At 44.3% G+C, this 22,909-nt stretch overlaps 1 protein-coding gene across 1 annotated transcript in view; it reads left to right on the forward strand.

Moving 5' to 3' along the window:
* The window catches only part of FOXO3 (forkhead box O3), an 89,282-nt gene extending 66,693 nt beyond the window's left edge, over nt 1–22,589 (forward strand). Inside the window, exons 2-3 of the mRNA XM_057390147.1 lie at nt 5,484–6,918; nt 18,460–22,589. Coding sequence (XP_057246130.1) covers nt 5,484–6,884 — 1,401 coding nt within the window. The 3' untranslated portion in view covers nt 6,885–6,918; nt 18,460–22,589. The remainder of the gene's footprint in view (nt 1–5,483; nt 6,919–18,459) is intronic.
* Nucleotides 22,590–22,909: the final 320 nt, after the last annotated feature.

A 22,909-nucleotide genomic window follows, 5' to 3' on the forward strand; every position in this document is an offset into this window, starting at 1 on the left:
TATGAAAAAGATGTTGAGCTGTTGGAGTCCAGAGGAGGGCCGCTGGCCTTGAGAAGAAGCCGTGTGAGGAGCAGCTGAGGTCATTTGGTCTGTTCAGCCTGCAGAAGAGAAGACTGAGGGGACACCTCATTCTGATGAGGGTTACAGGAGGAACTGATCTCCTTTGCTGATCCCAAGTACTGATCTCTTCTCTGTGGTGAYCAGTGACAAAGCCCAGAGAACAGTATGATGCTGTGCCAGTGGAAGGTTAGGTTTGACATCAGGAAAAGATTCTTCATCCAGAGGTTGGTTGGGCTCCCCGGGGAAGTGGTCACAGCATCACTTTTCTGAGTTCAAGAACTGTTTGAACAATGCTCTCAGGCACATGGTGTGACTTTTGGGGCTGGGCATTGGACTTGATGGTTCTGATGGGTGCCTTCCAACTCAGCCTATTCTGTGATTCTGTGATTCTGTTAAAACTGGTAGTTGAAGCAAGTTTTATGCCATGAGAATGCGCAGACACTGGTCTGGACAGGTGGGCAAAATGTGTTGACTTATTCACAGACTCCAGTTTCATCAACAACTGAATGCAAAAGTAGTTTTATTTTGCTTTTTTTAAAGAAACAATTTTTGATGGAAGCTCTGACTAGGGGTGTTCATCCCAATCAAGATTTGTGTAACAAAATTTTTGACATAAGCTCCAAACTGAAATTCAAGTGAGCAAGCAGAGCCATGGAGAAGCTGTTCTCCCTCTGGTCAGCTAGAGGCTGATAAGCTGGAGTTATTTTCATGGCTTCTTTTCAGTGGTATTAGATCTCATGCTTTTTTCTACTATGTGGCTACCAGACAGCTTCATATGGTGAAGTTAAAACATCATATATGTTAATAYGATATAAAATAAAGTGTAATTCTCCCAAGTGAGCATTAACGGCATTTATGGGTCTGCAGACAGTGTTTGTTTTTCTTCCACCGTGTCCTAATATCCCACTTGTTAAACTACTGCTTTTGATTTGTAGCCCTAACGTTACTGTTTAGGAGCCCATATCTGAAATAGCAAGTTCACCACTCACTACAGAACACTGAAAGAAAAACAGACCAGTGTGTAACTTGGACTCATCAGCCACCAGCTGCACCTCATCTTGCTAATCTAATCTTTAGGCTTTTTTTTTTTTTTTTTTTTTTTTAAGGCAGGGACTCTTAAGAGTTAAGTTACACAACTCTCATTTTATTTTTAAAGCGAGTGGATTCCTTGTTGCGTTGTTGAGGATGATAAATTGATACCACATGTTGCTTCCAGACAAAAAAGACTCTGTACTGCAGTAGAAGCACTTGCAGCTGGTGTCTGAGTTAGTGGACAGGCTCCACAAGGTAAACACGGCTTGGAAGAGGCTGAAACGGGCACAAGGAGGGGGAATTTTCTCCATTTGCTGTTGTTGCCTGACTGGGTCTGAGTGTTGTAATAACATGCAGCCCCAGCCTCCTTGGGGCACTCACTCAGTTGTTTGTACCAGATGAGGGATACGGCACTTTGGAAATGTTTGAGTGTCCTCTCTGTCAGCTTGCCCGTTTGCAGTCTTACCAAAATATTGAGAGAGACTCGTGTAATTAGGACGTGGTAACTGGTCTCTGGGATTTTTCTTGTGAGCAAAATGTAGCTGGATCCATCCAGGAGCATGAATGAATAAAACATGGTGCAGTGGGTCAACGTTTATTGAAGTTGAGAGCATGGCCTTGAGTTTGGGGAAGGTGCTGTAAGTCCTGSTGTTGCTGCCCTGACTATTGTGGGCACCCAACTCAGCCCTTCTCCTGGTGCCATCTGCCTAAGCCAAGGAARGGCAGCAGCCCTGCTTGCCTGTGGCACTGCAGCACCCTCTGCTCACACCAGTTCTGCCCGGTCTCATGTGTTCCTCTGCCCTGAGTCTTCCTTGTCTCTAGGGACAGTCCCTCTTCTCTGCAGGACTGCTTTCAAAGGGGACTTCAACCCAGCTGGTCTGGCCTCAGGGCAGTACAGGAYGCTCTCGATGTTATCTGCAGGAACCTCAGTCTTCTGGCTTTCAGTTGAGTGCATGACATTCTTCAAGTCCAGTATAAATAGTAACACTAATAAAGGGWGGAGCTCATCATATTTCTTTTTTGCTCTGCTTGAATACAGTCCATATGTTGTACCCATCGGTGGTATCTGAGCTGTCTGCAGCCTGGCTAGCATCTATCCCATCTGCATATGGTCTCCAGGACAGATGATGGAAGTTCCTTTATAGACCTTTTAAAGTTTCTCATTGCATTTTGGCATGGAAAAATGTGTTAAGTTTCCATCATCATGGCCTAATTCATCTCCCACATAAGTTAAAGACAAATCCCCATTAATTTCATCAGCAGTGGATTCAAATGATAAACTGTATTTTCTTTGCTTCCCCACCTCCTTTGTGGTTGGTTGCATGGTCATGTATTAATAACGCATGTGGCTGTGAGGAATGATTGTCCCCATATACTTTCCTATATTTTAAGCAGATGGGAATACTTTTTGACAGCTCAGAAAACAGGTAGAAAATTGAGTTATTTCCATCCAGATTGCAGTCTGGTAGCACAGTGCAACAGCCTTCACTGATGTGAGTTGTCAATCTTGGTGGCTTCTGTAGCAAAACTTGCATGAGAAAGGATAATAAAATCCAGGCCTAATTTGATTTGGCAGAGCATCCAACAGAAGGAGAAACCAAAACACTCAGTTGCTATTGCTGAAGAGGTTAGTAGGGAAGGTTACGTGAAAGAAGTGGGTTTTAAGGCCATGTTTGAACAGAGGGTGGAGATGGGGTACACAAAAATAAATTAGGCCATAATTATGCTTAAGAAAATCTTCCTGCAGAAGAAAAGCAAAGAAAAACAGAAGCAGGATTGTAACTGGCATAGTGCTTAATGCAAAGGAAAACAAACTGCTTGGATTTTTTATAACTACCACTTTTCGATGCAGAAGGATTATTACATGTTTTTATTTGTGTAATGCCAACACTGAGAAAAAAGATATTATAAGAAGAAAATTACACACATGCACATATGTATTCACACATGCAGGAGTATTCATCCTGAAATACACCTCAGTCTCACAGTTTAAACATTTAGAATTTTCTGTGTTTTAGGACAAATAGTTTCTTGCTGTGGATACCACCAACAGAAATAAGCCCTTTTATRAGATACTATAGGCTGAAAAACGTTAGCTGTTGGCCCTTTGACTGAGTATTTTTATATCTGAATCWGTGCATGGCATGCTGCATAGGACACCTTGGGTGTTCCTCTTCTGTGTTTTCTAAGATTTCTTTTTCATTAGCAGGAGTCACAAATATATTCTTATACTCAGCATTTTTACGTGGGGGACAGCATGATTTGTGTAGCTTTTGAACCCTGGCTTGGTCTTTGCATGGAGAAATCCTCATGCAGATGTTCTCACAAGTGGAAGTTACAGGCAATGAGGATGATAGCTACCTGCAGAGATGCAGTACAAGCTGGAATATCAACAAAGGTTATTAAAAAAAAAAAAGAAAAATCAGGTCTCCAGCCAGTTTTACAGGGAGAAACCTGAGCAAGTAAGGAATGGTGCCTAGTTATTAGAAGTTAGACTGTTGCCAGATTCAAAATATAGTTAAAAGGTCATCAGTTAAAAAATAAAAAGCTTTTTCCCTCCTTAGACTGAAGAGCTATTATGGTGCAACTCAATCGACTATATTTTGATAGCATGCTAGTCCCTGAGAAATGGACATGTTTATAGCTGAGGCACTGACCCAAACTTCTCTTGAGCATGTCAGCAAAGTCTGATCTGCTGCTTTGTGTAAATTGTTTAAAACATAACAGTTGCTGTTTTGAAGCGTGGTCCGTATGATTTCTCTTTTCATTAAGTGATAATCACAACCACGTCTGCTGTCTGCGTGCGAGAACTTCAGGCATGTTTTCCATTTCACAATCTGACAAAAACCACAATGCTCAACAGTGGAGAAAAAAAAAGGCATTTTATACTGAAAAGAATTGCTTTAAAAAAAGCTATGCTGTACTTCTTTGTGTGTATCACAAGTTGACTTATGTCAAGAATCCATTTATCCTAAGCATGCAAATGTTGAGGAGCTTGTGAATGATTTGTTGATTGATTCATTCTTCGCCCATTTAAATCTGAAGTTTTTTCAGTGTTTTGTAAATGAAGGACACTTGTTCTCAATGGTTTGATTGTGTTACCGTCTCATTGACTTTGTGTTTTTAAAAGATGTTGGTAGGACAAATGTGGTTTTATCCTTTTCATAGACATAGGTGGTAATTGCCAAAATTTAAGAAAAAATAACTCTGCAGCTCTTTAAATGTGAAGGAATAGCACAAAGGGTTTTTCAGAGGAATATGGGATAGTTCCAGAAATCTTTTGGCTTCCACATGGGAAAAAAATGTTGGTTTACCAAACCTGGAAGCATTCACGCTAACAAATACTATTTGCTTTTCCTTTCTTGGATCCATATTTGAAGCCCAAAGATCAGCAGGATGAGTAGAGTAGGATTTTCATCTCCATTATTTTGTTTCAAACCTGGTGCTGTTTCTCTGGGGGTACCATGAACTGGTTTTCTCAGGCTCTTTCCRATTCTGAGGTGATGATCCTCAGTTTGAGCCAATGTGATTTTTGGGCAGTTGGATGTTGCTGCCTAGTGCAAGCAGGTAGGATGCGAGAGCAGCCTGTGTGCAGGCTCCCCCGAGAGCGCTGCATTTCGTAGCRTCCTGTACAGCACGGAGTGTGTGGCTGTATGCAGCAGCTTTCCACAGCTCTGTATCCAGCAGCTCACAGGGACAGGGATATCGTTGCATACTGTGTCACATCATGTTTTGAAGACTGTGAGGATACTATAGCAAGGGGACAGCTGGCCAGCTACTGCCGTACGGGCGTAATTCTGGTGCCTCTAATCAAGAGAGAAAGTACAGCTTAGTCATGCACAGAGTGCCTGTGGGAGAGGAGCAGTAGCACTTGCAGTTTTCTCAAGAATTATTATAACAAATATATGGCACACGTGCCCTTGAAGAATTAAAAAGATATTTGCAGAGGCTGAGATGAGTGTGACTACCCCTCCAGCCAGATATTTGCTGCGCCTTTGCAATTTTTATTTCAAGAAACTGATGGCAAGATTACTGAGAGTATAGAGGTTTACCCTGAGTCAAAGGTAATGGAAAAACATCTAGCTCCTTCCTATCAAGAATGTCACACTTCTTCTCTTAGGATGAAGGTTTTAGGGGTACAGAGACGGGTACAAGGAGTGCATAGCTAGTGCAAGCTCAGGGCTTGCTTTACAGCAGCACACTGGCATGCCTCAGTCACACTCCAGCCCTCCCATATCTATCACCAGAGAAATCCATGGAAATGTCCAGGAGAGTGCAATGATTTTATTCATGTTGCTGTTATCATGGGATGTTGGTTTAATGATTGAGATTTGGGTTGTAAAAGAAGTGGGGTGCTGGTCTTGACGTTTTGTTCTGTTCCTTTCCTGCAGAATTCGATCCGGCACAACTTGTCACTCCACAGCCGATTTGTCAGGGTGCAGAATGAAGGCACCGGGAAAAGCTCTTGGTGGATGATCAATCCAGATGGTGGAAAAGGCGGCAAGGCGCCCCGGAGACGTGCTGTGTCAATGGACAACAGCAACAAGTACACGAAGAGCCGAGGGCGGGCAGCAAAGAAAAAGGCAGCCCTGCAGACTGCCCAGGAGACGAGTGAGGACAGCCCGTCCCAGCTCTCCAAGTGGCCAGGGAGTCCCACCTCCCGCAGCAGCGATGAGCTGGACGCATGGACAGATTTTCGTTCCCGTACCAATTCAAATGCCAGTACGATCAGTGGCCGCTTGTCACCAATTCTGGCCAGCACCGAGCTCGATGACGTTCAAGATGACGACGCTCCGCTTTCTCCCATGCTGTACAGTAGTCCAGCGAGCTTGTCCCCATCGGTAAACAAACCGTGTACTGTGGAGTTGCCTAGGTTGACTGATATGGCTGGGACAATGAACYTGAATGATGGACTGACAGATAACCTCATGGATGATCTCTTGGACAATATAACACTCCCTCCGTCCCAGCAGTCACCCACAGGAGGGATAATGCAGAGGAGCTCCAGTTTTCCTTATGGTTCCAAAGGTTCAGGGCTGGGTTCCCCKTCAAGTAGTTTCAACAACGCTGTGTTCGGGCCATCGTCCCTGAATTCCCTYCGCCAGTCKCCCATGCAGACGATTCAGGAGAACAAGCAGGCCACCTTCTCTTCCATTTCTCATTACAACAACCAGACGCTGCAGGATCTTCTCACCTCTGATGCACTTAGTCACAGCGACGTCATGATGACACAGTCTGACCCACTCATGTCACAAGCCAGCACAGCTGTGTCCGCCCAGAATTCCCGCAGAAATATAATGCTCCGCAACGACCCCATGATGTCATTTGCCGCGCAGTCYGGCCAGGGCGGTCTGGTCAATCAGAACCTGTCCCATCACCAGCACCAGTCCCACAACTCCTCTCTTAGTGGCAGCCGTGCCTTGTCCARTTCCATCAGTAACATAGGCTTGAGTGACTCCAGCAGCTTGGGATCCACCAAACATCAGCAGTCAYCTGTCAATCAGTCTATGCAAACACTTTCTGACCCGCTGTCAGGCTCCTCTTTGTACTCTTCTAGCGTGAACCTCCCGGTCATGGGACATGAGAAATTCCCAAGTGACTTGGACCTGGATATTTTCAATGGGAGCCTGGAGTGTGACATGGAGTCCATTATCCGCAGTGAACTCATGGATGCCGATGGGCTGGATTTTAACTTTGATTCCCTCATCTCAGCTCAGAACGTTGTCAGTCTGAATGTGGGGAACTTCACTGGTGCTAAACAGGCTTCATCACAGAGTTGGGTACCAGGCTGAAGGATCTTTGAGAACAGGGAAAATGGGCAAACAGGTCAGTTCCCCATAGATGTGGTAAAATAATTGTTCCTTAGTTTTATTGGAGTTTGCACCAAACCCTTAATAGTAAGTGCACACTAATAATAGTAATTTGGCTTGCGATGGCTTGCTGTGTGTTGGTATGCAACAGGCACAACCAAGAAACGTGGAGGTGTGGAAGAAACGAGGCTAAGCTATAAAAGCTGTTCGACTGCAACACTGTCAGCACGCATCTGGTGCTCAGCGTCCTTCTTAATTTAGGCATGAGAAATGTTAATGACAAATCGGGCAAACCAAGGTGGAATATTTGTGGGTTTTAGGAATCGCAGAGCTCTAAYTCGTCTTCTTTGAAGTCGCAACAGACGGATTCTTTCTTGCAGCCGGTGCCACGTGTAGCCAAGCTGTGTTACACAGGGAGGTGGCGAGGGGCTCTGCAGTCAGTGGAGCACTGTTGCTGCGGGGGATGGGGAGGAAGAGTGTCTCTGCAAGATCAGAGCACTCTCTGGGGATCARGTGTATGGGGCAGATCCGGACAGAATCAAGAGTTGTGCTGCTTTGTGGTACAGCAACACTAGCAAAGTTGTGTGGGTTTGCTTTTTCTTACARTTGTATTTCTTGACCAAAAAAAGAGATATCAAATAGAGGAATTATATATTGGTGGGATTGTGGTCTCAGGAATGTCCTGAGTTTAATGTATAAAATATATGATAATTGTTGTCCTCCCCTCCCCACCCYTCAGGGGGTAGATATATTTTTCTTTTGGATTCCTTCAAGAGAATATCTGTAGGTTTGGGTTCTGACGTGTTTTTTAAATGTTAGCTTCTCCAGATTAATTTTTTTCCAGATTGACATGTTTTTTTCTGTTGCCTSTTTTCCACAGCTGGGGACATTTAAACTTGTAATCATTGTTTCTGTCATCCTTTTGTGATTCTGCAGGCTCCTGCCCATACTCCTGCCTGCTCACACATACATATTCCCTGACTCATAGGGCAGGTGCCTCACAAAGTGCCCTTTCTCCTTTATTTATTAGTATAAGGGAGTAAATTTCAAAATATAGTAGGATAAAATGTTAGCTATAAATTATTGAAAGTGTTCTATTAACTTCAGAATAGYATGTAGAGCATCTCAGTGGTGAGGTTAAATGAGGCATTCATTCAGTTTACAGCGTTACTTGCAGCTTTCTTCTTTTCCAGGTGAAGGATGGAAAGAACGAGTCAGTGTCCTTTGACTTTACAGTGCATAATTTRCCCCTTTCATCTTTAATTGCATTTTCATTCACTATTTCACAGTTAGATGTTCAAGGGGAAGCTTTGTGGTAGGTGAGCAGCAGTGGTGAACCTCCTGAATGTTTTCCTGTTTCCTGTGTGTGCGGAGAACCTCAGGAGATGTGCTTTCTCTGTGAGGGAGAGCAGAGCTGCCCAGGCATCTTCCTTTCAGTCAATCCACAGAGCTGCYGTGCTTGGTGTGCACAGTTCTTTCTCTGTCAGTGGAAGGATTTCCTCTGGACCTTGCACAGCTTCTCACTCACAGCAGGAGCATTGCAGAGTGTGGCCAGGAGATGGGCTGCAGGTATGGGCTGTAGAGGACACTCTATCCCACTGACCCTGAGCAAGGCAGCAACTTGGCAAGGCCAGGACTAGAGATTTTAGGGTTTCTTCAGTTCTAGTGCTGGAGAATTTAGGAAAAGAAAGGGGGATAAAAAGAGAATTGATTCAAAGGTGAGGAAGCAAAAATTTGCAGAAGGTCATGCTTGCTGAGAAGTTCTCTCTTCCTTCAGGTGCATGACCTGCTTGGATTTAAAAACCTTCTTTGCATGATGTAAAAAAAAAGGCTAAAAGTAGGAACTTTATTGCTGTGCAACATCCAGCAGTACAATCTGTCAAACAGGGCCTGAAAAATAGATGTTATTGACAGTTTTGCTTGACACAGGCAAATAGGGCAGCCTCCTGCTCCCATAGGTTCGCTTGCTGCACGTAGGTAGCAGCTGCCGCAGGGGGACTTGCGTGGGCAGCGAGGAGATGCAGCACCCCACCTCCTCACTGCTGCTCCCTGCTGCCTCTTCACCCCGGCCTCTGGCATCCAGGGAAAGCAGAGCTGCCGTGATCTTTTTCAGGCGTCTCCCTCCGAATAAAGGAACTGACACATCTGTGTGAGCGAAGTCTCATTGCAGAGGACAGATTTATTAACGAGACAGCTCTCCTCGGCGGATTACTGTCCAGTCATCTGTGGAAGCCTCTCTCCCTCTCCCTGACAAGTGGACCGGCTGCTGCGGGGTGCCTCTGGTATCAGGTGCAAGTGCAGATGATTTCTGCTGAGCTGGTTCATCATGCACCCTTCCTCATCTGTTAAGCAGCGCTGTGTGAGAATTTGCCTCCCTACGAGCATCTCATCTTTTGATAGGGGCTTCTCGCATGACATCAGATGCAGTTGTTCTGAATTGCTTTTCTTGGTTACTTTTCCACTGTAGCAGTTGGGATCCCTGAATTAAAATCTGCTCTCGACAATGTTCATGACCGCAGTAATGAATCTTTACAAGCCCAAAGACTGGGGAACACTTTTAGCAGAACAGCTTGGCAATTGCCTATTCTAAATCCGTTTCACAAGGGTGGCCAGGTGTGTTTTGCAGGCAGAAGCAGTTACAATGGGTTATTGGCATACCTAGGAATAGTGASTGCTGTATTTTCTGTGAAAAATAAGAGAAACATTGGAGTCTGCTTTCAGGAAGAAAACAAAGAAGGCAAATACATAGGTATTTAATTTATACATACTTGGATATAGAGGGAGGTTTACTTTGGAAGAAAATCAACTACAATTTCTTCATAGGGAAATTTTAAAAAGAAACCCTGCAGGAGATGCCACTGTTGCAGGTTGAGTGGCTGTGCACATTTGCTGCACACAAGCCTGTGCAKGGTCCCTGCAAAGAGCCCTGCCCAATGCCGCCCCACCAACGTGTGCCCCTGAGGCCGCCTATGTCCAGCCTTTCAGAGGTCCCTCATTGAGGCATATAAAGGAATTTGGGTTTGTTTTGGTTTTTTTTTTTCTCTAACAAAAAGAGGTGGAGAAAATCAGTAGATTTTTTTCTTGCTTTATTCACTCAGTCATAATTTTTTTCTCTTATTCTGACTGGGGCCTCWGTTCCTCCATCTCTACCTGCTTTCCAAAAGCACTGGATAATGCCCTCCACCCACTCAGATAATCATCACCTTGATATTTCAGCTGGTTTATCAATAAATAAAGACATCACTGTTCCCTCACCTGTCTGTAGAATACCTTTTATTYTGAAATTACTGTGTCCTTCTCTTAGTCTGGGATTCCCACAACTCTACACYTTGCTCTGGGATCCATCTCACCTGGCAAGTCCAAAGGGACTTAGCTTTTGCCAAAGAGTRATCCCAAAATAGAAGGTCAGGGAAGACTATTCAGGACATTTGCTGCTGCATGGAAGATCAGGAGCTGGTGAACAGTTACTGCTCAGGCAAACATTTTCTCCAGCATCAAAACCTTCCAAGAAGTTGATTTTACCTGGATTGTTGCACTGATCTGGTTTACAATGGTACCATACTGGCATTAGTGCTAGCAGGGTGTTGTGCATGGGGTGGAGAAAAGCTCAGCACRAGCAGGGCAGTAACTTCTTGAGCTGGTGTCATAGTCTGAAAAACTCATCTAAGCTGCATCTTCTGAAAGAGATTTCAATGAATTGATGYCTCTGGGCTCTGTAACAGAGCTGTGCTGGAGTCACGTTGACTTTGAAAATTGCATGTAAAATACTTGACAGATCAGTTAAAGTCACTCATTTTCCCCTAGTATCATGTAGGTCCCACATCATCTTACTGCAGAGTACACAAGCTGGAAACAGCAGAATCACAGAATCACTTGGGATGAAAGAGACCTTCAAGACCTTCAAGATCTTGGAGTCCAACCCATGCCCTAATACCTCAACTAAACCATGGCACCAAGCACCACATCCAATCTTTTCTTAAACACATCCAGGGTTGGTGACTCCACCACCTCCCCAGAAAGACCATTCCAGTACTTTATCACTCTTTCCGTAAAAATTTTTTTCCTAATATCTAACCTAGAGTCTGCCATCATGTAATGTTCACACTCAATGATTAACATCTCTGATAAAAAAAAACCCTAACAAAATGTCTGCTAATATTTCATTAGTCCATATCAGCTTGGACTTCTTGCCAATTTGTTAATTGGTGTTCAGCATCCTTCTGTGTATAATTCATACCAAAGGCGGACAGGCAGGTCTGAGGGTGACTTCATGTTTGCAGTACCATCTTAAAAGTGAAAATAGGTAGTCAGAGGTCTCTATTTGGATGGAGTTGTGAATCAGAGAGTWCTGTGCAGTTTGCCACAAAGAAGRTCTTCTTTGTTTTCTGCCAGAAATCTTCTGCCCATGAAAGCTGTAATGTACAAATCAGAATTGGTGGACCTCTTACCTGAGGACATAGGCTGCTTCAGGACCATAGCTGCATTTGTTCCTCTCTCTTTTTAAAAAATGAGGTCTTAGGGATCGGGCTGCCAGGTTTCTTACACAGAGCTAAGGTGGGGCTGTGTGCCTTTAAAAAATCTAAAGGATATTCAAGAGCAGCATATTCTTCTGTTCCRTTTCTAGTAGGCTAGTGGTTAAGGTGGTGGCACTTGTAACATTTAAGTGTTGTTTCTGCTAGCCCACGTTTTGAAAGGTGGTTTTGTGAGTAGCTGAACACCACACATGCCAGGTTTAGTCTTTGAACAGAAATATCTCTGTAGAAAGTGTATTTTGTGGGGAACAGGGATCCCCTTCAACTCCAAGGAGGGCCTGCRCTGACCAAGCTCCTTGGTGGCTGGGGAACAAATCAGTGGCACAGGAGCAAACTCTGTGCTCATGGCTGCTGGGGAGGAGGTGAGGGGAAAGCTGGGCAAACCCACTGGGGCTGCCCCCCGTGTGGTCTCACTCTCCTCTTGCATAAGGGGCCAGTCCTTGGCTTACAGGGATTCTGTGGCTTTTGCTGTGTGAAGGCAGCAGGAGCTGACACACAAACACAATGAATTGCTCATTCCTTCTGGGACTAGGGCTTTTTTGTTCTGGTGTGTTTTTAATCTGGGTTTATGGTTTGGGGTTTTATTAACCCTTGGAAAAGATCTGTAAAAACCAGGATTGCCTCCACAGGCTGGTGTTGTAAGTGTACACCAGCTGAAGCCAGGACAGTGGTCTTATCCTGTGGTTTGGGTGTTCTTCTGTTGGTGTTTTATATAGAAGTATTTTTTAGTACCTCATGCTTTGTCATGTGATTCAGCAGCAATAATTAGGCWGAAACTTGCTGTCCCTGCAGATGCTAAGATTACAGGATGACATACTCTCACCAGATGACAGCACAAGCTGATATTTTTAGAACAGCCCGCATCAACTGGTCTCACCAGTGCTTTCCACCTTGGATCAACAGTGCACAGGTTTTGTTAGAGAATGAGTCTTTGCAAATCGTCTTTATCATGTGAATGAGCCATAATGATTGTTTAGAGCTGCAGATCAGTGTTGGTACCTCGATACGTGGTTTGCCTGATAGTTGGTTACAGGTGGCTTTTCTTTGTTCATTCCTTCCTTTGAGCCAGACTTTTAAATAACCCTCATGAAAGCATATTTTCTTGAAGAAGTGCGTAATAAGAGCTTCTTTTTAGAAACACAGCGTCATGCAGCTGAGGAAAGGTCGGGATCTTTTTTTCATAGCAATTGGGCACTCAGCCCAGGTGATGAGCTGACAGCCGGCGAGGTTTAAGTCTTGTGTTGATGACAGCCAAAAAGCACAGGTACAGCATGGGCAGCAGGAGTGCATGTTTGAGTAGCACTGTGTGCCAGTAGCCAGCCTTCCGTCCTGGCCTGGGGAGGGGGGTGAAGGATGCTCATGCAATGGCACCCTGGGCTCCTGKTGCTGATGGTGAAGGATCTCCAGCAGGATGTTCCCTTCCACACTGTCCCCAGTCAAGTCCCCAGCGGTGTGTGGGGATGCTGACCCTGTTAAATTGGGTACCTGTGGCTCTGTGGTGGGAATGCCCCACTCTGGTCCAGTCTGCCGGAGCTGTTTAATCAGCTTTTCCACTCAGATTACTGCACAGGGTGGCAGCTATTGGAGTCTGGCAGAGGGGACATCTGCTGAGCAGTAATCGGACAGGAACGCAGCTCGGCTAGCGGAAGCTGCTGTGCAGCCACGGCTGTCTGCCATTACTCCAGGAAAAAAGCCTCTTTTCCCAGATGATGCTGTGGAGAATGGTTTGCATTTRTGCACTTGTACAGCTGAGCTGAATGTCTTGCCCATTGTTTTTCCCTCACACTGCCTACATCACCTGGCTTTTATAGGTAATTCATTTCATACAAATGTAGATAAAATCTGGTTTTGAGGTAGGACCTTTCCTCTCTTGCCTTTTCTGCCACTTGTAAGTCATGATAGAAAATGTCCTGCCTTTTATCAACATGGTATTGGCCTCTCATTTTCACTTTAACACAGAAGAAAACGAGATTCCATAGCAGGAGGATGTACCTGGCAAAGAAAAAGAAACTCTGTTAGCACATTCAGAATAACAGGCACATAGCATGTTTCCATAACACTTTAAACCCACAGTTCAGGATGTTTCTAGCCATGCAGGTACCTTTTACTCTAAAATGTCACTCTTCTTCTTCAGATTCAAAAAATGCAAGCAAAATCCTTTTGTGGCCTTGYACAGGAGCAGTAATTACAAATCCTTTTGTGATCCACAGTAGACTTCGACACTCCTTCCCAGTGCTCCCAGGTGCCTGAAGAAAGCACAGTTACTCCAGCTGATGGGCTTTACCCCTAACAAAAGATGTATTTTGCAAGTAGTTTTGGCCTTCTTTCTCTAGTCRAGCATCATCCCGCCTAAAATGGGGTGCGTTGAACACCCTGCGGATGTCTCTCAGTCAGTGGCAGTGTTACCCATAACTGGCAGGATTTGCACCCCACTCTTCAGGGTCCTGAGCAGAAGGCAGGGGATAAAATTGACCAAAAGGTTGTCAAGTAAGAATCCTGATGACCTTATGGAGAGAGTTGTCCTCTATCTGAGCTCTTCTGTGTTGGCTGGGACARAGGATTAAACCCAGACATATGGGATGGTTCTCAACAGCAACTGCACATCAACAGYGTTTCCCTTTCAACTGTAAAATGGGTAGAAGGGACTGTACCCACCTTTGAGGGTAAAATGAACTGCCCAGAGGAGTAGTGGATTCTTCCTTGCTGGAAATACTCCATACTTGACAAATCCCGAATAACTTAACCTAAGGCCCTGCCTGGAACAGAAATTGGGACCAGATGATGCTGATCCCTTCCAGCCTGGACTTTTGTATGATTCTGTAGACCAGTGGGATATCAAAATAACCTGCTTATAAATAGCTGTGGCAGCTCACTACAGTTCTGGTCTTTTTTCCCAGGGAGCTGATACAGGATAAGAGAATGGTCTGCTGTCTTAAGTTACATTTACTTCCTTGGTTATCTGCTATGGTTTTCAGTGTTTCTTGGAAAAAGAGCAGCAGCAGAAGGAAAAGAGACACTTTCGTGCTTTACATGCTTATGCAGCTACCAGCACCGCAAYGTTTTAACTCCCTGGTTCTGTGCTGTCATTCTTCCTCTTTCCATCCTTCTCCCTTACTCTCTGCCCCCAGTTCTGATCTGGGAAAGATCTATTTTTGCAAGTAGAATTTAAAGAAAAAAAGTGAAGTTGCAACATGCCTGAAAACTCACAAAATAAAGCACATGAAGTTGCCAGCTCTTTTTTTTGTCCTTGGGCTTTGTCCCCTGACCTGAGTGTTGTCCCTCAGCACAGAGCCATCCTAGTGCAGCATGTGTTAAGTCTGTAGAGTGTCACTGTGGCACACCTGCTGTGGCATTGGTATTTTCAATTTTTATTGTGCTTGAAATAAAAATCTCATGCTAGAATTTTGTTGATATAGAAAGACTGGCCGCAGTAGTTATCTTGCTTACTTGTTTCTAAACAAATTCTGTGTATTTTCCAGTCTTTCACAGTGCAACCTCAGGCAGAATATTAACTTTAACCACACGTAATCAAGTCTTGCGTTTTGAGCCTACCCCCACTTTGGAGTAGCAGCTTTGTTGCTGGAGGCGATGACAAATCGAAGGGCACAGGCACCAGAACGAATGCACATCTGTCACTAAAGGACACAAGTTTCCTTGAAAATGTTTGCATCCCGAGTGTCTAGACAGTAAAAGTAGTTACTGGGATTTCCTRTCCCTGGAGAGTTGTTGCAAAGTGGTATCCAGGGAGAACACTTGTTTTACAGACCTCTAAATGGTGCTGTTTTCCAAGATGAGACCCACTCAACAAGCCTTCCAGCCAAATCAGGAGATCCATGTTYGGCTGCCATACAGAGGAGCTGCATGTTGGTAGTGCAGATTCTCACACCAGAATTGTGTAAAGGAGCACACAGCTTTTATTCTAACTGAAAACTCCGTGTGCTGATTGCTGTGTTGGCTCGCTGATAGACATGAGCGTATTACCTGTGCCAAGCTAAGGGGAGCATCGCCACATCACCTTTCTGATCTGAAAAAATTTCCTGCTGCATAATTGGCACCACTGGGAATCAAAGGGAGMAAGTAATGGGTGGCAAATGATTCTTGAGAGCTGCTCTCATGGTGCACAAAGTGGCACGGGGCTTGGGAGTTGGCCGTCTGGTTAAGTGGTGGAATGATGTGAGACAGAGGTGAAGAAATGTTGTTGCTGGAGGGAAATCAGAACCAGTCAGCTTGGCCACAGAGCAAAGTGAGAGTAGCATTTGTAACTGGTCAGTAGCAAGGTAGAGGATGGGAGGGCAGGGAACAGGACAGAAGAATGGRGCATGTCGTGCATGAAGCTTTGCAAAGCTTTTACCAGGGCCTGTTGCAGTAGCACTAGGGGTAATGGTTTTAAACCAGAAGAGGGTAGATTTACATAAAATGTCAGAAAGACATTTTTTACAATGGGGGTGGTAAAACGCCACAACAGGGTGCCCAGTGACATGTGAATTACCCATCCACAGATGTGTTCAAGGCCAGGTTGGATGGGGCTATGAGCAGCCTGATCTAGTTGGAAGATGTCCTTGCTCATTTCAGGGGGATTAGACTAGGCAATCTTTAAGGTCCCTTCCAGCCCAACCATTCTATGGTTCTGTGATAAATGGAGATATGATTGGAGCACTTGTTTCCCTGCTTTGATAGAGTTTTCATTGCTATGGAGCAGTAGGCCACTAATTAAGGTTAAACAGAGACTTTCCATGGTAGACAGAAAGCAAGAGTGCGTGGGTCTATGACAGACTTTAACAGGGTAGTTTGAAGACAGGCAGGTTAAGGCTTTGATCTACCTATTTTCGTTTTTTGATTCATTTGCAAAGTCCATGTAAGCAGAACTATGGAAACAATGTGGTTTGGTTCTGCTGGGTGATTCACAACTCATCTTGTGTCTGCTTCCAAAATATTGACCCTGTGTGAAGTACAAGGTCCCTCAGGAGAAAATACCAGGCAGTGCCAYTTCCACAAAAGTGGAAATGCTCAGCTTAACCCATCCTCCAGTTTTTGACTCGTCCCTTGGTTTCATCATGTAATATTTCACCTAGATTCTTAATATAAATGTTAAGCAATACCATGTTACTTTATTGGGAGTTTCTGTACTCTTTTACTTTCAATCAATAGCTTTATTCAAAGTCAGCCAGACTTCTCACACGTGCCACAGTTAAGCCCATGCTCAGCATGACTGGCAGCTGCCTGAGAGGGAGCTGACTTGCTGGGCTGTGATGTTTGGCACCCAAGTGAGCCTTGCCTTCAGAGGATGTTGCACTTKGGAAAGTGCATTTCCTCATTTCCAGCCTCCTCTGATGCTCAGGCTTTAARTAGAGAAATGGGCTTGCACTTGTTTGATCTGCAAATGTGCCACTAGGCAGGTTTTAGTGGGGGCTGCCAGGCCTCTCTGGGTATCTTCTGCTGACCTTGTTACGGCCATCGGGACACACCAAATGGAGTCATTGCCAGGCAGTCATATTAACGAACGGCCAGTGTTAATTTGCCCTTTGAAATGAAGAAATCAATATGTTGATCCAGTCAGAAATCCCTTTATTCACAAAACAGTCTACCCCAAACCCTTCCACATAATTAAGGCTAAAGCCAAATTTTGTTTGGGTGAAATGCACAATCTGTCTGCTCCCTAAGCTGTGCTGAATGAAGTTCTCCCCTAATGGCACAGGGAGCAGCTGTCACACTGTTGCTCTAATAACCATGAGACAAAATGATTAAATTTCCATCAATCATTTAGCATTATCAGAATAGGTCATTTTAATAAATTGTTATCATAGGATCAGCTCCTGGCACCTTAAACAGGAGACAGTCTTTGAGTGATCCTCCTTGCAGGACATGCCCGTCCTGATTAAACCAGCAGTTCCATTAAATCCACCACCATTTTCATGAGGGTGCCTGACAGCAGGGTCTTTTGAAAGTAAAGGCATTCCTTAATCAACTCAATGGCTTTTTGGTTTCAGCCAGTGTCCCCTTGTTCTTGCACTGCATAAAAAATCATCAGTCTTTCATCTTGGAGAAAATCCTCAAAAGTCAGTAAGTAGTGTGAGGGGACTAAGCCCTGTTTTCAGAAACYGTGTCAGAATCAGAAGCTACAGACCCAGAATATGGATGTCTACCAAGTGGTCTTGCTGGAGATGTGAGAGGATTTCATGGGAATGTTTAAATGTACATGCTTTCCAAAACAGTATGTGGTGCCTGCCTATGTCTTTAAGCCAGAGTACCTTTAAAAAACAGTGTCCCCTTGGCCTYCTTGTTTGAAATGTTCATCTGTTTTCAGTGTTTTACCTACTTACTGTGTGCCTTCATAGTCATCTCCATGCTGTTTCCAAGGTGTCTTCCCTGTGCTTCTCTCTCTGCAGAGAAGCTTTTTGGCTACAGAATAAGATGTAACCCAGTTTTTAAAGCCAGGTGGACCCTTTATGTTAATGGTGTGTTGCGAGAGCAGGAAAACAGAAAACTCCAAAGTCCACACTGAAACTTGTAGCTCCTTAGTGTTTCTCTTGAGTAGCCTCTTTTTCTGTCCTTCAAGGGTGATGGTGGATGGCAAACATTTACAGAAGATTTATTCAGCTTTCTGGTGATGCTGAGAAAAGGTGATCGTGAAAAATGGAGAAAAGCTGGAGGATACTTCATTGCTTCACTTGGAAATATGCTTTACAAATAGGCAATGCACTGTGTTTCTGTAAATCAGACTTGACCATCATTTTTTCATTTGAGACAGGGTTTTTTCTTTCTTGTTTGGAAGCAGTTAAGCCAGCACAGAAACACTTGAACCTTGGCAAGGGAAAAGCATTTTCAGGCAGGGTCAGCTTATCCCTTACCTTTGAAGGCTGAAGAAGTTTGAAGCTTCTGGGTACAAACATATCTAAAATGCTCCTTTGTGTAAGCTGTTGTTTTGTTTGCAGGTTTGCTTGGTTGCCTTTTTTTGTTGTGGTTTTTATTTTTTCCTACATGCAGTAATCTCACTGTCTTTTCTTCTTTTTCTTCTTCCTCTCCAGGCCCTCAAACTGACACGAGATGTAGAGAGAGAACCCTTTGCCAAATCTGCTGTCAGCAAGTGGACAGTGATACTGTTTACAGCTTACAACCTTCGTGAACCCTGCATTATTTTCCTAATGAAGCAGACTGTTAATAGGTCCCTGACTGGAGTGAAGAACCTACTTTTTTCCCCCTCTCTTTTATTTTTTTTCCTTTTTTTTTTCTTTTTGTTGGAAATTGAACTCACTCTGAAGTATGCAAACTCTTCCTTTTCTGGGATGGCCAAGCACCTGCTGTGGAGACAATGTTCAGCACCATCCTGTTGAGAACACACTGTGTAGCCTTTACAGTAGTTACTTGTCAATGAGTATGTGGTGTTTCAATATATTAATGGTTTATGGGATGTTTTAAGTTGGCTTTTCTTTTTGGAGGTTTTCCCCATCTGCCCACCCTCCCCACTACAACCTCCAGTTTGATTTCTGTAGATTTTTAACCATTTTTGCATTCTCTCCCTGGGGAATCTGAGGCACTGTGCACATGCAAGGAAAAGACCGTAACCCAACACTGCTCAGGTGTCAGGGTTTTCTGAATATACAGCRTTTGTTAGTCCTATCAGCCGGCTGAATTCCAGAGAGAGGAGATGTGCGTGACCTGTTGGGGTGGTTGGTTTGTTTCTTTCTTATTCTTTCCTTAAATTGAATAGTACACCCCTGTTTTCTGTAWGGGTCAACCCAGAGCTGGTTGCAAAACAGGGGAAGCCGGCGACTTTGCCTCTTGGCTCATGAGGACGGACTGACAGCGGGTGCCATTGCCCAGACGTGCACCGAGGCAGGAGCCCCTTTCCTGCCCACTGGAGCAGGCTCCCCTCCTGCCTTAGGTTAGCAAAGCTGCCCCCGCTGCCACAGTGAGCTGGTAAGGAGTTACAGGCTGAGCTGCCACACAGGGTGAGCGTAGTCACCTGTAGAGATGTGTTGGAAAACACAGAAATTAGGGGAAACCTGGCAGCTGGGCATTGGCAGGTCATCATTGCAGTGACAATGCCAGGAGCTGGGGCACAGGTCACTGCAGGGGTTTTTATGGCATCAGTGACCCTGTTTATTTTTGTTGTTGTTTTGGACATATCCTTGATTATTTTTTTCCTTCTCATTATGTATAATCCATTGTGGCAGAAGAAGCAGGAGTGGGAATGGCAAGGTGACAGTATCATACAAATGGCTTTTCATATGAGCGTAGATTGTAGCAGGATAAATGACACCGAAAGGCAAGGCAGTTTTATATATTTTGCTTCTATGATTTTCTTTTGTAAAATGAATAATAATTAATAATAATGAATAAAAGGTATGGTGCTGTATAGATCCTCTCTATAATCTGGAAAGTTTGATTGCTTTTTATTAGTATCTTGGGGGGAGGGATACAAAAAAAAAGAGGGGAAAACACCAGTGGTACATAGGAACTCGGTATGAAGAGGTTCTGAATAGGACAGTGTATACATAATTCTCCAAAGCGATATATGAAGTTTTTTTTCCTTTGCATAAAAGCATTATGCATATAAATATATAAATATATTTTATTATGTACAGAAATTAATCATTATGCATGGATGTTAGGAAAAAAAAAAAAAACTAGCATTTTAACCCAAAGCCTCAGTGCATGAGTTCCCACCGACCCGTGTCCCATGCAATGTGGAGTGACTCCCTCTCGCCACTGCCACCGCACATGCAGTCATGCACCAACACACACACGCATTTGTGGGCCCCTCCTCTCTCCTTACTTTCCAGGTCCCTGAGGTGATTTTGGTGAAACATCTCCTMGTGTGATGGAAGTTTTGGTTTTGTACTGTAGCCCCCATGCTGTTCTCTCATAAAGGTGCACCTCTTGGTTTCTCCCCCAAGTTATGACTGTGTAGGCTCTGTGCAGTTGTGGTTAGCAAAGCCCTGTAGCATATCAACTCTTCCAAGCAGCCAAGGGTTTATCATTTGCCTTTTAAAAAAACTTTTCTTTTTACACTGAGGGGATCTATTTGTCAGCATATGGCCTAGTTTATTGGAGTGTTCATTGGAGCTGGCTGGTGCACATTGCCCATGTCTGTCAGCAGCCAACTTCCCAGGATGTTTGTGTGGCACACCTTGGCACCTGGCTTACCCAAGTCTAGTGGCAGGCACCTTTTGTTGGAATTGATCAAGAGTTCATCACTGGCCTCCTCTGAGCGTGTGCCATTAGCACTCAGCGTCCTGTACACCCCAAAATGTGAGTGTATGCTGAAGGACTTCCCTCTGGTGTTTCCTTTGCTGAGGCTTCTCTGCAGCTGCTGCCCTGTGGTTGGACTTGTGCCCCAGCCCCAGGCTTTGGCTCTCTGCAGAGCTCACTCGGTGGCTCCCCATGCTGAGATGCAGCTTTTAATCCCCACACGGWTGAGCCTCCGGTGAGACCCGTGGTGCTGCCCAAAGAGTCACCATCAGTGACAGATCCTGTAAGGCCTGACTCCAGTATGGCCAAGGTGACCAAACCCCATAATTTATTTTTTTTCTTGGCACAGATTCAGTTCTTGTCAAAGGCAAGGGAAGGTCCTTTGAAAGCTTAAACGAAATGGGGGCAAATTCTGCTCTGCTCCAGCAACTCAGCCTGCTTGGGTTCAGTGGAGCTGCTTTCCACTGGCAGAAATGAGAGACAAAACTATGCCCTGCTCTGTTCAGGAAATGGAGAAAAAACACTTGGTTTAGACACAGCCCATCAATGGCAGAGAAGTTTTTTTAAAAGAAAAAAGCGTTAGTGGATGAAAGGCTTAAGCTGCCTCCCAGCAATGTCAAGGAGAGCATTCCCACTGGTGTGTCTGCGACAGCTTGGGCCCCTGCTTTGGAGAGCATCCCAGCCCTCACTGAAGAGGGATGGACTTGGCCAGCCTCTTCAGTTTGATTTCCTTTCTGTTGCTTAGTTTTGGAGCCAAAATTTTCAAGAGGAAGTGCCTGGTGTTAGGCACCAAACACCAGGAACTCCGGCGTGGTCGCAAGGGGCGAGCTGCTCTGCCCTCATGGCTTCTTGAAGGAAGGGGAGATGACAGGTCCCCCAGGCCCAGGGGAAGGTCATCAMCCTCTACACTTGCTGAGGTGCCCAGCAAAGGCCCTTCTCTCCAGAGGTGCTAAATAAATCTCCCTGAATTCAAAGGGCCGCTTGTTTAGGTGTCAAAATAAAGACTTGAATAGCTAGTTTCGAGAACCTACTTTTTGAAAATTTGGCCTTTGAGTCTWTGAACATGTTTATGCCTAGAAGTTTTCCTTGTGTAAAACAGATGAAAGTCAAGGTCACAATTACATGGTTATCATTTGAGCACTTGGTCTAAACAAAAGGTCTAAAAAGGTGTTATTTATGCAGTTTATAGTCACAGGTTGGGGCTTGACTTAATAATTTTGTAAAAAAATCTTGAGAATAATCAGATAGTTAAACACTGCTTAACTCCAGAAATTTTTGTGCCACTGCTTAAAAAAGTTACCTTTTAGGTCATGTATTTCTCTAAAATTATATCATTGCTTGGCAATTGGTGTCCTGTAAGTGTTTCAAGTACACAATATACCTTTGGAATTGCCAACAGATGCGAAGGGGGACCAGATACATTTCGTAACTATGGGTTGGAAAAAATGGATTGTACATTTGGCTTCACATGTTTAACTTTTTTTTTAAAAAGTTGCATGATTGGAAAAAAATATGTATACAGTATCTGTAAAACTGTTTTATCTGTTTCTGTTTCAAGCCATGTAAATTGGAAGAATATTAAATCCACAGCCTTATCGCGCATGGCCGTCTTTACATACCGAAGAGCTGAACAGTTTATACTTTTCATTTGGGCTATCTTGTACTTTCATTTGAAAGCAGACACTCTCACGTTGCAGTCTTACTGAGGATTTTATATTAAAAAAAAAAAAAACAAAGAAAAAAGATGCTGCCCTGGAGGAATATATTACCTTACTACTCAGAGGTTGGAAGGAAGTTTGTTTTGGAGCAAAACCTGCCCCTTTCCAAACGAAGTAGAGACGCAGTGCTTACTCCACTTGGTGTTAGTAGATATTGCCTTGTGTATTCCATTTTAAATTGTAATCTAGTTTGTAAAAGAGATGGTGACGCATGTAAATAAAGCATAATGGATCTCTACATTGCACATTTGCTTTCGCTCTATTTTATTGTGTCCTGTGTGAACACAGGACCATGAGAAGGGGTAACTTTCAATCAGCAAGTGAAAATGGCTCCTGGGAGGCTTGGGGCTGGGGGGTCTTGAGCCTGCATTCACTAATATCTGTCAGTGTGTATTGACATGGGCCTCAGCCCTTCAATCCTTCAGCCAAGCCAGCATAGTTTTGGTGGTCAAATAACCCCCAGGGGGATCATTTACTGCTGCTGAAAAATCACAAAGTTCACTTGATTCTGGGGACAGAGGAGGGGCTGTCCCCAGGGGTGGCAGCTGCACTCTGCAGCTGCAGA

The sequence above is a fragment of the Malurus melanocephalus genome, unplaced genomic scaffold, assembly GCF_030028575.1.
Source record: "Malurus melanocephalus ecotype Western Australia unplaced genomic scaffold, MMel_1.1 scaffold_23, whole genome shotgun sequence".
NCBI lineage: Eukaryota > Metazoa > Chordata > Aves > Passeriformes > Maluridae > Malurus > Malurus melanocephalus.